The sequence below is a fragment of the Sceloporus occidentalis genome, unplaced genomic scaffold, assembly GCF_023333645.1.
Source record: "Sceloporus occidentalis isolate IW3139 unplaced genomic scaffold, rSceOcc1.0.p SCAF_5, whole genome shotgun sequence".
NCBI lineage: Eukaryota > Metazoa > Chordata > Lepidosauria > Squamata > Phrynosomatidae > Sceloporus > Sceloporus occidentalis.
In genome coordinates this window covers 3,043,584-3,057,083 of record NW_028316985.1, presented here as the reverse complement: position 1 = coordinate 3,057,083, position 13,500 = coordinate 3,043,584, and the positions used below count along the sequence as shown (strand labels likewise).

The window sequence follows — 13,500 nt, the reverse complement described above, 5'->3', positions numbered from 1 at the left end:
TGCCAGCCATAGATGCTAGCGAAATGTCAGGAATAAACTCTTCTAGAACATGGCCACATAGCTTGAAAAATCCACAAAAAATGCAGGGAATTTATTTATTTATTATTTGGTGGGCAACGATTGGAATTGAGGCTTGGTCCTCAACCTGGTGGGTCTTGGGAGCAGGAAATTAGCCCTTGTCCATCACTACCACACACTTCTGTGAATGTATATCAGGAGGCTCTGGGACAGATCAGAAGAGCCAAGCCTCAGCCCTTCCCCACTTAGCTGTGCAAGAACAGGTGTGTAAAACCAAGAACATCTCTCCCTTACCTTGTTCAGCAATTTCAATTTCACGACGCCCAAATTCAGCCTGCTTGATGTTTTTCACACAGAAATCACTGCTGCCTTTGGAGCTCTTCTGCTGCTTGTCCCGGGGGGAAGTTTCATCATCTGAACTGTCTGTGTAGGAGGCAGCTGGAGAAAAACGAAACAGGAAACAGGATGAACAATGCGAGAACTGCCACCAGAGCAACCCAGGCAGATACCATATGGGTGCACCGTATAGGAAAGGGAAAGAGCTCCTCACTATGAAACTGAATAGCTCCTGACCCATGAATAATGGGGTGGTGGTGCATCCATGCTTCAGAACCAGTACAGGTGTGCCCCCCTCCCTCTTTTTGTCTAGTGGTCATTTGGCCATATGGCACCTGCCACCATGATTGATCGTATGAAAGTAGGTATAAATGGCAGCTCACCAAACTCATAGATAGATTACACACCCTTGTTCCTAATACTGACATCTTGCAAGACAATTTCTAGAGTGATTCCTGAAGTCAACTTGCAAAACTGAACTTCCATGACAATCCTGCATCAATATGAGTACAATGTGTAGATCAAAGAAAATAATATTGCCACTGTATTCTGCTTTGGTCAGACTCCACCTCAAATACTGTGTCCACTTCTGGGTGCCACAATTCAAGAGGAATGTGGACAAGCTGCAATGTGTCCAGAGGATGGCGACCACAATGATGAAAGGTCTGGAAACCATGCCCTATGAGAAGCGGCTTAAGGAGCTGAGTATGTTTAGCCTGGAGAAGAGAAGGTTAAGAGGGGACATGGTAGCCCTGTTTAAATATTTGAAAGGATGTTATACTAAAGATGGACAAGTTTATTTTCTGTGGCTCCAGAGAATAAGAGCTGGAGCAATGGATTCATACTTCAGTAAAAGAGATTCCACTTCAACATTAGGAAGAACTTCCTTATGGTAAGAGCTATTTGACAGTGGAATACACTGCCTCAGAGTGTGGTGTAATCTCCTTCTTTGGATGTTTTTAAACAGTGGCTGGATGGCCACCTGTTGGGGTGCTTTGAATTGTGTCTTCCTGCATGGCAGAATGGGTTTGAATTGGATGGTCCTTGAGGTCATTTCTAACTACGATTCCTGCAATGCAAGGCTGGATTCCCCAACAACTGTGATTAGATGGAAGCTGTATGGAAAATCCCATTTGCTCAACACCTTTAACAGAGACATGCCAATGGCAAAAAGCTACAGCACTTGTAGATTAACCATAAAGTTAATCCAAATACACCTATAGAGCAGGATCTTTTAAGCGGATTCATTTGTGTCAATTTTATTTTGCTTGTCTAAGCAAGTATTTGCTCTGAAATTTTCATGGAACTACATGCTTGCTTTTATCATTTTCCACCCCAGTAATACAACCACAACGTTGAGTAAAAGTGAAACAATGCAACAGAAGGACTGTAGCATACAAATCCCAACATTCAAGCTGTTCGCCTTGTGCTACACATGCCATGCAGGCGCATGGGAAGGCATATTTTTATTTGCTGCTCTGCAAGGCTTATGGAAGAGGAACAAAACTTGCCAGATAACCATCAGGATTAGGATCCAAATTATGGCATTCCTTACCATCAAGATGTGAATGCAAGAAGTCAACTTTGGAGTCATTTCAGTAAAGCCAGACAAATCCTGGTGAGTTTGTTAAGGATGAATTACAGGTCCACTCACCCTGATCTACCTGCTTACTACGGGACCGACTTGGCCTCTGATCTGACCAGCTTGAGTGCTGTGACACAGGAGGTATTTCATTATCGTAAGAGTCCAGTGAATAGACTCTTGGTACATCCATCTTATCTGTTTGGAATCTTTCCACTCAGCAGAGAAGTGCTTTGTGTTAGCACATGCACAGGAACATATGGCTGGAACATCTCCCTGGGTCACTTTCTGGCCCACAAGTAAAAGTCATGCTCAAGGCCAGAGATGAGTCATAACTGGTCATTATGACTAGAAGTTCCAAAGACAGGATGGAACTGAGCTCAATACTGACTTTCACTGCCAGATGCAACAGTTTCCTGAACTCTTGTGTTTCAAATCAGCAAATGGTTAAGTAATCAGGCAAACAATGAAAGGCCCTTAGGAACACAGCAAGACACCCTATACTGACTCACAGCCTTGGTCCATCTAGCCTAGTACTTTCAACTCTGTCTGGCAGAAATAGCTTTCCAGGGGTTTAGGCAAGATTCTTTACAAGCCCTATCTCAATTTGTTATTGGTTGAAGGACCAAACCCAAAGAGTGTTCACTAATGGTTGTTCTTCAACCTGGACAGATGTGACCAGGGTTCTGTCCTGGGCCTGGTGTGGTCCAACATCTTTATAAATGATTTGGATGATGGAACAAGCGTATGAAATCTGCAGATGACACCAAATTAAGGAAGCAGGTAGCTTCACCTTGGCAGATTCAAAGATCACTTTGGAAGAGCTGGGCCAAAACTAACAAAATGAAGGGGTACATGTAAGGTGCTACGTCTAGACTGGAAAAATGAAATGCACAAATATAGGATGGGTGGCACCTGTCTTGAAAACCTTATATGTGAAAAGGATCTAGGGTCTTAGTAGAACACAATTTAAATGTATGTCAACAGTAGGATTAGACAGCCAAAAAAAGTCAATGCAGTTCTAAGCTTGCACCACAGTTCAAGAAAGATACTGACAAGCTGGAAAGTGTTTAGAGGGAAAGCAACCAAGATGATAAAGGACTGGAGACCTATGAGGAAAGACTGGGGGATCTGTGGATGTTTAACTCAGAGAAGATTGAGAGGTGACATGACAGCCATCTTTAAATATCTGAAGAGATGCCATGTAGAAAACGGAGCAAGCTTATTTTTCTGCTGCACCAGAAACTAGAACATAAAGCAGTGGGTTCAAATGATAAGAAAGAAGAATCCACTTGAATGTGAGAAGGGACTTCTTTATTATAAAACCTGTTCAACAGTGGAATGGACTGCCTCATTGAATGGTGGAGTCTCCCTCTTTGGAGGTTTTAAACAGAGGTTGGATAGCCATCTCAGGATTGTGGATTCCCACAAGGCAGGGATCAGATTAGATGGCCCCTGTGGTCCCTTCCAACTCTATGATTCTATGATTTTATACTTGGAAATTCTAGGTGTTATTTCCTGGTGGCCCCCTGCCTAAGTACTAAGCAGGGTCACCCTGCGTACCTTTTGAAATCATAGGAGACTGGATGTGTTCAAGGTTCCCTTCAGCATCTAAATGCTAAATGCTATCTGAAAATGTTGCCATCTTTTTCCATGAATCGCTAGTTACCAATCAGTCAAAAACCAGTTATTCTCTTATTTGAAATTTCCAAGCAAGTCTTAGCACACATACATTCTTGCATTGAACTGAAACAGTCCAAGTACTTATAAGCACAATATCTATTAGAGACTTGTGGATGAGTGGGTTTGGGAGAGTTGGGATATAATGATGGTAACTGTTTTATTGTGTTTTAAGGATATTTTATTATTGTTAGCCGCCTCGATCTGCTTGGAGAAGCGGGATACAAATAAATATTATTATTATTATTATTATTATTATTTAACTGCAGATTAGTGTCTGCAGATTATTGACAATATAAAGAGGACCTCCTACCATTCATTACTACTTAATGCTAGAAATTCTGGCTACGATAACAGAAAAAGAGAAATAGAAGAATTAGCTCATTGACACCTGAAATGCATCAGCTGAATAAAATAAAAAAGCCTTTCTTAAAACAACAAGGCTTAACATACACACTCCCCCCCCCCCCAAGAACACTGGAGTACATCTCTTATTTTCCAACAATATTTATTTAAACTGACACAACTCATTCTAAGGAAATACACAACCAAGGTCCACCTAGTCCGGTATTCTGTTTCCAACACAGCCAGCTATAAATTCACAAACAATTGCCCTGAAAACAACAAGGGTCCCTCAGTGTTGCTCCCCAGCAACTGAGGTTTGGTGGCATGCTGCCTCTTGACATGGAGTCACCACAGTTGATGTCTACCGAGAAACCTACCATCAACTTCCACTCATTTATCAATCCCTTCATTAGAACCGGTTGCTTACCTGTAACTGCTAGGACTTATTTGTATGAATTGTATGTGGATCTATTTCAAATTAGTGCAATTGTAAATGTATTTGGCATGGTATGTTTTCAGTTGGTTTCCTGATACGTTGAATATAAACTTAAAATTCCAGCTGATTTGTGAAAATAAGACTTTATTAATCTGAGTTAGTATAGTGAGCCCTTGATATCTGTTGGGGTTTGGTTCCAAGACCTCACCATGCATATCAAAGTCCATGTTCAAGTTCCATTAAATAAAATGGCATACTAAAGTGTCCTTTATATAAAACGGCAAAATCAAGGTTTGCTTTTTGGAATTTATATATTTTAAAAAACATTTACAAACCATGGATAAAAAAAGGGTGCTCAACAATGGCTCCTTTTCATCCTGGAGAGAAGTGACCAGTGGTGTCCCACAGGGCTCTGTCCTGGGCCCAGTACTGTTCAACATCTTTATCAATGACTTGGATGACAGAATTAGGAGCATACTTATCAAATTTGCAGACGACACCAAATTAGGGGGAGCAGCTAATACTCCAGAGGACAGGATCAAAATTCAAAATGACCTGAATAGACTAGAAAGCTGGGCCAAAGCTAACAAAATGAACTTCAACAGGGAGAAATGTAAGGTACTGCACTTAGGGCGGAAAAATGAAATGCACAGATATAGGATGGGGGACACCTGGCTGAATGAAACTACATGTGAAAGGGATCTAGGAGTCCAAGTAGACCACAAGTTGAACATGAGTGAACAGTGTGATGCGGCAGCTAACAAGGCCAATGCGATTCTAGGCTGCATCAATAGAGTTATGGCGTCTAGATCAAGGGAAGTCATAGTGCCACTATATTTTGCTTTGGTCAGGCCCCACCTGGAATATTGTGTCCAGTTCTGGGCGCCACAATTCAAAAAGGACATTGAGAAACTGGAGCCATGTGTCCAAAGGAGGGCGACTAAAATGGTGAAGGGTCTGGAAACCATGCCCTACGAGGAACGCCTTAGGGAGCTGGGGATGTTTAGCCTGGAGAAAAGAAAGTTAAGAGGTGATATGATAGCCCTGTTTAAATATTTGAAGGGATGTCATATTGAGGAGGGAGCAGGCTTGTTTTCTGCTGCTCCAGAGACTAGGACCCGGAGCAATGGATGCAAACTGCAGGAAAAGAGATTCCAGATCAACATTAGGAGGAACTTCTTGACAGTAAGGGCTGTTCGACAATGGAACAAACTCCCTCGGAGTGTAGTGGAGTCTCCCTCCTTGGAGGTCTTCAAACGGAATCTGGATGGCCATCTGTCGGGAATGCTTTGATTTGGATTTCTTGCATGGCAGGGGGTTGGACTGGATGGCCCTTGCGGTCTCTTCCAACTTTATTATTCTATGATTCTATGATTCAATGTAATGGTTCTATGGGGGGGGAATTGTTTATATTTTATTGACTGAACCATTAATTTGTCTTGGAAAGATACCATTTTACATTTTTTATTTGATGCAATAAAAGGAATTTTGAAATGTTGTAAGGTGTCTGATGTACCTCCACCACATTACTGGCTGCCTTGAGTCCCTATATTGCCACTGTGAGTCCCAATACTGGGAGAAAGGTGGGATATAAGAAAATAAAATAACAATAATATTGTAATTACAATATAAACATCTTTATAAGTATTCACATTACAGGTAATAGGAAATGTGATATATACACCATTGTACAAACTACCAGTTGACTGTCTTTTTAAAAATCAAAATCTATTTAATGCAATTTCCCAATGCTAATCATACCTGGTTGAGGGCCAGCATGGTACAGTTTGAGTGCAGGACTATGATTTCAGAGACCAGGGTTCAAGTATCTCTTCAGCCATAGAAACCCACTGGGTGACCTTGGGCAAGTCACACACTCTCAGCCTCAGAGGAAGGGCAAGGAACACCCCCACAATGAGCAAATCTTGCCAAGAATTTGTTGGCCTTAAGGTCACCATAAGTTGGAAACGATCTGAAGGCAGATAGGTTTGCTTTAGAGTCAGCAAAGTTGGAAACGATTGGAAGGAAGACAACAACGACTATAACTGGTGCCAAGAAACCAATGTCTCTTACCAAGACCATCTTCATATTTAGAGGGGATTAGAAAATTTGGTTTGCACTAGCACAAAAAGCTTTGCTTGAAGAGAAGGGATTACAGTGATACTGAGAAGAGACTGGGACAATGATACATACCAGAGCTGTAACTATCTGTTGACGATTGAGAAATAGACCGGGACAAGGAACGGCGGCCGATCTTTGTGGGGCGCTTGTTGAATTCTTGTTTTTGGTCAGCAAACTGGATCTGTGAAGAGAGAAAACTAGATTTAGCAAAGTGAGGGAAAATAAAAGACCAAATATGCAATACTTCCAGTCTTGCTGTTGGGGTCAAGGACCACTTGTTTCTGTTGACAATTAGACAAGTTTGCAAATGTGTTCACCATGAATCTTGCTTAATAGATTGAGAGAGACTTTGGCTAGAGATGTTATTTGGAGAAACCCATAAATATTTCAACTGCCCTCCACAATTTGTACACAAGTGTTCATGTTTCTAGGCTCGGCTACTTTGCTTGCTTCAACCATAAGCTGCACACATCATACTACTGTCTTCCATAACACCATCCATTTTTAAATTACCAAAGCACACATAACTCAATGGTCTACTTGCTCGAATCCTGTAGTGTTTAAAAGCCCCATTTCTTTTTCTAGAAACAAACATTTATCCCTTAGAATTCACCTATCCCTGTTTTCAGATATTAGTTTCAATGGGATCAATCTGGAAATAATTCCAAAAAGCAGTTATATTCATGATGTCAGGGGAGAGGTCTTTAGATATCCAAGCTGCTGCAGCTGAAGATGAATTGCCAACATCCCTTGGCTATGTGTTTGTGTTTGCATGCCTATTTTAGTTATACACTCTTTTTCCACCAATAAAAGTACAGTACTTGATGTGGCCAATCGAGCTATTGCATAGTTTGGGAACAAATACAGAGAAGATCCTTCTTCTCATCCCACACCCAACCTTTCTTCTACAACCAGCAGGATACAGAGAAGGGCCCATGCATCTGACCTAAGGCAGCAGGCAGGTGGTAGGAGAGGGTGGTTTGTTAAAAGTATCATATACAAGTGCTTGTTTGATCATCTTCCTAGGGCAAAATTTTTTAAAAAATTAAGTACATGTCCTAAGGAGGGCAACCAAAATGATGAAGTGTCTATAAACCATGCCCTGTGAGAAGCAGCTTAGGGAGCTGGATATGTTTAGCCTGGAGAAGAGAAAGTTAAGAGGTGACATGATACTCATGTTTAAATATTGGAAGGAATGTCATAAGGAAGAATGAAAAAACATGTTTGCTGCTGCTCCGGAGTCTAGGACCCAGAGCAATGGATTCAAGTTGTAGGAAAACAGATTCCACCTCATCATTTGGAAGAACTTCCTACTATAAAAGCTGTTTGACAGTGGAAGACACTCCTTCAGAGGGTGGCAGAGTCTCCTTCCTTGGAGGTTTTTAAACAGAGGTTGGATGGCCACTGGATGTCCCTTGGGTCTCTTCCAAGTCTATGATTGTACAGATGGCCATCCACATCCACGGATTTTTCATCCATGCATTCAAACCATCTATGGTTTGAAAATATTTCAGAAATATAAATTTCAACTTGCAGTGGAGTATAGTATACCATCAGCCCTCCATATCCACAAGTTCTTTATCAGTGGATTAAATCATCCATAGTCTGAAAAAATTAAAATATCTGAGAGTGCTGAGGATTCCATGTACAGTCCCACCCCCACCCCCCCCAAAAAAAGTGGATCCAAGAGCAGATCAAACCAGAAATCTCCCTGGAAGACAAGATGACAAAAATGAGGCTGTCGTACTTTGAACACATCATGAGAAGGAATGACACATTGGGGAAAAACAGTAACGCTAAGAAAGGTGATGGGATGTTGAAAGAGAGGCAAGTCGCACGCTAGATGGATGAGCTCTATTAGGGAGGTCACAGATATGGGTTTGCAGGACCTAAGCAGAGCAGTGAGGACAGGGAGTCTTGGAGATGTCTCATCCATAGGGTTGCTATGAGTCAAGATCGACTCTAGGGCAGTTAACAATAACAGCAAAATATAAATTCTAAAAAGTAAACTTTGATTTTGCCATTTTATATAAGGTATACTATTTTATTATGCTATTATATATAATGAGACATGAACATCCACGGATTTTGATATTCATAGCAGTATCCTGGAACCAAGGATACCTTGGAACCAAACCCCAGTGGATACCAATGGCCCACTGTATAAGTTGCCACATTACCTTTCCCCAAAGAGTAGAGGAATTGAGAGATCACAAAAAGAGACGGAGGAAACTCCAGGTTAAGCAGAGCTAAGTAGGCCTTATATGATGACAGCCTGTTCCCCAGTAGAAAGAGAAGAACAGTACAGAAGAGATGTTCTGCCAGCACCATCCCAATCTCCCCAATCATCCCTTGCGCCTGAAGAGCTTACTAGCAAGTCATGGAATTAGGTCCAGACCCATTTCAGAAACACAGGCCCTGGGCAAGCAAGGAAACAACTGGGAAAGGCTTCTAAACAGCCATAAAGAGCCACTGCCAGTCAGTGTATAAAATATTGTCAGATGTACTTAGTGCACTGGCTCTTCTAAGGCAAAAAGGGAACTTTGAACTGGGGAGCTTAAAATGATTTTTCAGTGAATTTTCTTGGAGGCAGTACAGTATGCACAGCATTAAAACAAACAAAAAAACCCCAAGGTTCTTGAGTTTGCTCCCCTCAAAGAAAAATGCCTGGAAAAAACCTGTAATGGTATATAAACAAGCAGTCTCTGTTGTCCAAGTTTATCAGATAACTCTGATGCCAAAGCCAGAATAAGACAGGAGAGCTTGCTTACGGGGATATTCCGTTTCAAGAAATAAGAAACTCTTGGAAGATGACAAAAATGGGTTTTGGGGGCTTGTTGATTTGTTTTGTTTAAAGGACACATCATGGACCCCTAAAAGACACTCAAACTATTGAGTCTGACCAATTGCAATGAGGCAAATGCTGCTTTATGCAAGACGTGCAAGTCTGACCGTTGTCAATGTTTGAAGTGAGATGTTTGCCAGAAGACAACCATGATTTCCAGTACATCAAGGGTTCATCCATGCATCATCAAAGAAACGGTGCTGAGACCAGCCAGGACTGTCTTGTTCTCCATCAAAACACCAGAGCCTAGGAGCACCCTTTGCCATGAGAGGAAAGATTTTTCTACCAACAGGTGTGTCTGCATAATCCAGCACCCTGGCAAAGCTGAGGGGAGGCAAAGACCCTTTTAGCAACCAGCCCTTTCGATCAAAGGCTTCCACGCTTGACCTTGTGGGAAACTGAGCTAGACAGGTGAGAGCGCTGGTCCTGGGACTCCAGCTGCCCCCTAAAGAAATGGGGGAGGCAGGACAGAAGGATCCCCTCTGCTCCCGTACCCAACAGAAAGGGTTCCCTCACCTGGGCTTTAATCCCCGACTCGCCACCGTTCACGACGTACTTCTTTTGGTTCGGCATGGCGCTGGTGCTATCTAGAGCCCACTCACCACCCCGTCCGGTCCTCCAGAGAGGTGGCCGGCTATTCCTTTATACCTCCCCGCACCAGTGATCCTGTCTGCTCTGGTTTCAACTCTTTTTCTGGGGAGGGAAGATGGGGCAGAGGCGGGAGGGGAGGAGGGTTGCCGGAGGTAAAGAGGACTCCTTCCCTCCGGCCTGCTTTGCTTCCAATCTCTCGTCATGGGGGGGGGGGGGGGGGGCTTTCATTTAGCAGGGAAAGAACCCCAACGTTTAACGAGGCATTGCTGTGTGAGGCTGGCAAAGAAAGTCTTTTACTGCCTATCTGCTCCCTCCTCATGCCATTTTTCCTTTATTAAGTTTATTTTATGTGCCCCTCATCTCAAAATCATTAAGCTGGGGTTTCCAACCAGGCCTGGCTTGTGCATGCATAACAATAGCTGATTTATATAACCAGGACATTTTCTTGCCTGCTATAATTAACTTGCTAATTAGGCACCTTTTAACTGGGGTCCCATCCCCACCCCTTCCCTCTCTCCCTCCTCCCCCTCGTCTTTTTTCTCAGGGTCAGATTATGTTTAAACAGAGGGAAGTTAGAACCAAGTTAACTAATGAGCCCCTGAAACAAAGAGAGCATTTACTGGCCAGTCTGGTGGTCAAGAGTGCCCTAGCCTCTCTCTGTAAATGTCAGGTCACTGGCAGAGGGTCCTTCGGAGGGTCAAGACCTGGTGCAAAAACACTGTGTGGTTCAAGGCACCTACATGGGGCTCACACCTGCATGGCCCTCTGTCTCCCCTCCTTCTGGCACCTCTTTGAAAAGGAAAAGGAATGAGGAAGGACAAGGGCTGCAGAACAGCTTTCACATACTTTCCAAGAAGAAGAGAGCACATCACATGTATTGGACATCTGTAATGTTCTCCTTCAACAATGGAACAATGAATGCAAGCTACAGGAAAAGAGATTCCTCCTCAACATTAGGAGGAACTTCCTGAGAGTAAGGGCTGTTTGACAGTGGAACACACTCCCTTAATGGAGTGTAGTGGAGTCTCCTTCTTTGGAGGTCTTTAAGCAGAGGCTGGATGGTCATCTGTTGGGGATGCTTTGATTGAGAGTTCCTGCATGGCAGAATGGGGTTGGATTAGATGGCCCTTGTGGTCTCTTCCAACTCTATGATTCTATGAACATTACAAGATCCCCAGAAGGGCACTGATGCAGGCACAGAATTTATTTATTTGTTTACAGTATTTATACCCCGCCCTTCAGCCCTAAAGGCTCTTGGAGTGGCTTACAATTATTATTATTATTATTATTATTATTATTATTATTATTATTGAGACGGTTCCCTGCCCTCAGGCTTACACTCTAAAAAGACAGGACACAAAAGGCAAAGGGAATGGTGGTGGGAAAGGGGATGAGGTCCAGCGGTTCTTCTTCCCTCTGAGGCCTGGACCAAGGCAGATGGACTGGAGGGAGGGCTCTTCTTCTTAAGAGGCCAGAAGATGACTGTTGGCAAGGAGGGAGGGCTCTTCTTCTTCAGGCCACAGAACACTGCAAGCACCATCACTCTTGCAAGGATAAAAGAACAGAAGCTAGCTGTAATCCCAGGCCTTTCCAAGACTTGGTTTGATACCGAAACTAGCACACATGTCTACTGTAAAATAAGCTCTGTTGTTGTGTGCCTTCAAGTCATTTTTTACTTATGTCAGCCCTAAAGGCGATTCGATCATGGAGTTTTCTTGGCAGAATTTGTTCAGAGGAGATTGCCTTTGCCTTCCCTTGTGGCTGAGGAAGCATGACTTGCTCAAGATCACTCAGTGGGTTTCCATGTTCAAGTGGGAATTTAAACCCTGGTCTCCAGAGTAGTAGTCAAATGCTCAAACCACGACACCACTGTTGTTGTGTGCTTTCAAATCATTCCTGACTTATGGCGACCCTAAGGTGAACCTATCATGGGGTTTTTTTATGGCAAGATTTGTTCAGAGAAGGTTTGCCATTGCTTTCCCCCGAGGCTGAGAGAGTGTGACTTAAGGTATCCTAGTGAGTTTCATGACAAAGCTGGGAAATGAACCCTGGTCTCCAGAGTCATAATCCAACACTCATACTACTATGCCACGCTGGCCTCTCAAGGTAAGTTTTGCTGGTAATAAATGGCTGCAGCAGGTGGTCTAGAGTCCTTTACTTCTTAAAATATTAATATGGGGGAATCAGCAATTAGTTTTTTCCAGTGTGACAGAGACCAGGACCAAATTTGTGCCCACGGGCTATAATTGTTTTTTTTCTTGGAAACATGTCACAGTCTGTCAGCAAAGCGCTCACAGTCAGACACCAGCCCATAGATTACCACTCTGAGTAGCACTGCTTTAGCTGATGGGTCCCAACATCCCCCTACAGCAAGTGGTAGAAATGGGCCTCTAAGCAACTAATTCCACCCAGACTATGCTATGAATAATACTGCAGATCTCTGTGGCTGGTTAACTGGTTCCTTGGGCTGGGGTGAAAACCCACATATGCACACCAGGCAAGATCACTGGAAGATGGACTACCAAGGTTTATATAGTGCAGAAGCAAAATAAATAAAATCGAAGTATGCAGGGCATGATCCATCTCCCACCCTAATCATTATGAGAACAATATAAGCAGGTTGGTAACAGGCAGGTGCCAGAGTAAAGTGAAACTCTTTAGCCAGATCTAGTCTTTAAACAGTGATCGTTGAATCACAGAGTTGGAAGAGACCCCAAGGGCCACCCAGTCCAATTCCATTCTGCCATGCAGGAAGACACCATCAAAGCACTCCCTGGGAGAGATAGCCATCCAGCCTTTGCTTGAAAACCTTCAAAGAAAGAGACTGGCAACATTTCCTAATGTTGAGATGGAATCTCTTTTCCAGTAGTTGGAATCTATTGCTTCGGGTTCTATTCTCTGGAACAGCAGAAAACAAGCTTGCTCCTTCCACAGCATGACATCTCTTCAAATATTTAAACATGGCTATCATGCCACCTCTTTCAGGAATGCTTGAGTTGTGTATTCCTGCATGGCATGGAGTTGAGTTAGATGGTCCTTGCTGTCCCTTCCTACTCTAAGATTCTTTGATTCCAATACAAATTAAATTTCTATCCCACTGAACAAGTGTTAACATTTGACCATGATGCCGACAAAGAGTCTAAAATCCATCTGCCTACTGACAGAGTTCACACTCAATACATTGAAGTTTTTTTGCCTTAAAACTGGTGGAGGCACCCAATGTGAAAAGACTGCTAACTAGTAGTTCTCCCAGCCAGAGAGATGTGGGGTGGAAAATTTTCTGAGGAAAATCATCCAGAAAAAGTCCAACACTATACTTTTCCGTGGAAAATTTTCTACACACACACACCACACACAGAGATGTGTGTGCTTGTTCAGCCATAAGTTGTCTGGGGTGATATTCCAACAAAGAAATACCACTGATATGCCAACAAGGAAACAGCTACATGGGAGGCTTGAATAAGATGGGTTGAAATTGCATTTTGGAAACCTAGACAAGTTTTAGAAAGCCACTTCACTCTCAGTATTCATTCTCTATCTGTGGAA

General features: G+C 42.9%; 1 protein-coding gene across 3 annotated transcripts in view; it reads right to left on the bottom strand.

Moving 5' to 3' along the window:
* Positions 1 to 13,500, bottom strand: part of AHCYL2 (adenosylhomocysteinase like 2) — a 153,141-nt gene that overhangs the window by 51,899 nt on the left and 87,742 nt on the right. For 2 of the 3 annotated variants that reach the window (XM_089527389.1, XM_089527391.1), the window contains exons 2-3: positions 6,591 to 6,699; positions 313 to 456 (exon numbers count right to left, since the gene is read on the bottom strand). In XM_089527389.1, the coding sequence (XP_089383515.1) occupies positions 313 to 456; positions 6,591 to 6,699 (253 nt within the window). Of the gene's footprint in view, positions 1 to 312; positions 457 to 6,590; positions 6,700 to 9,879; positions 9,989 to 13,500 lie in introns of those variants that run through there. The other variant, XM_089527390.1, reaches the window with a different exon arrangement.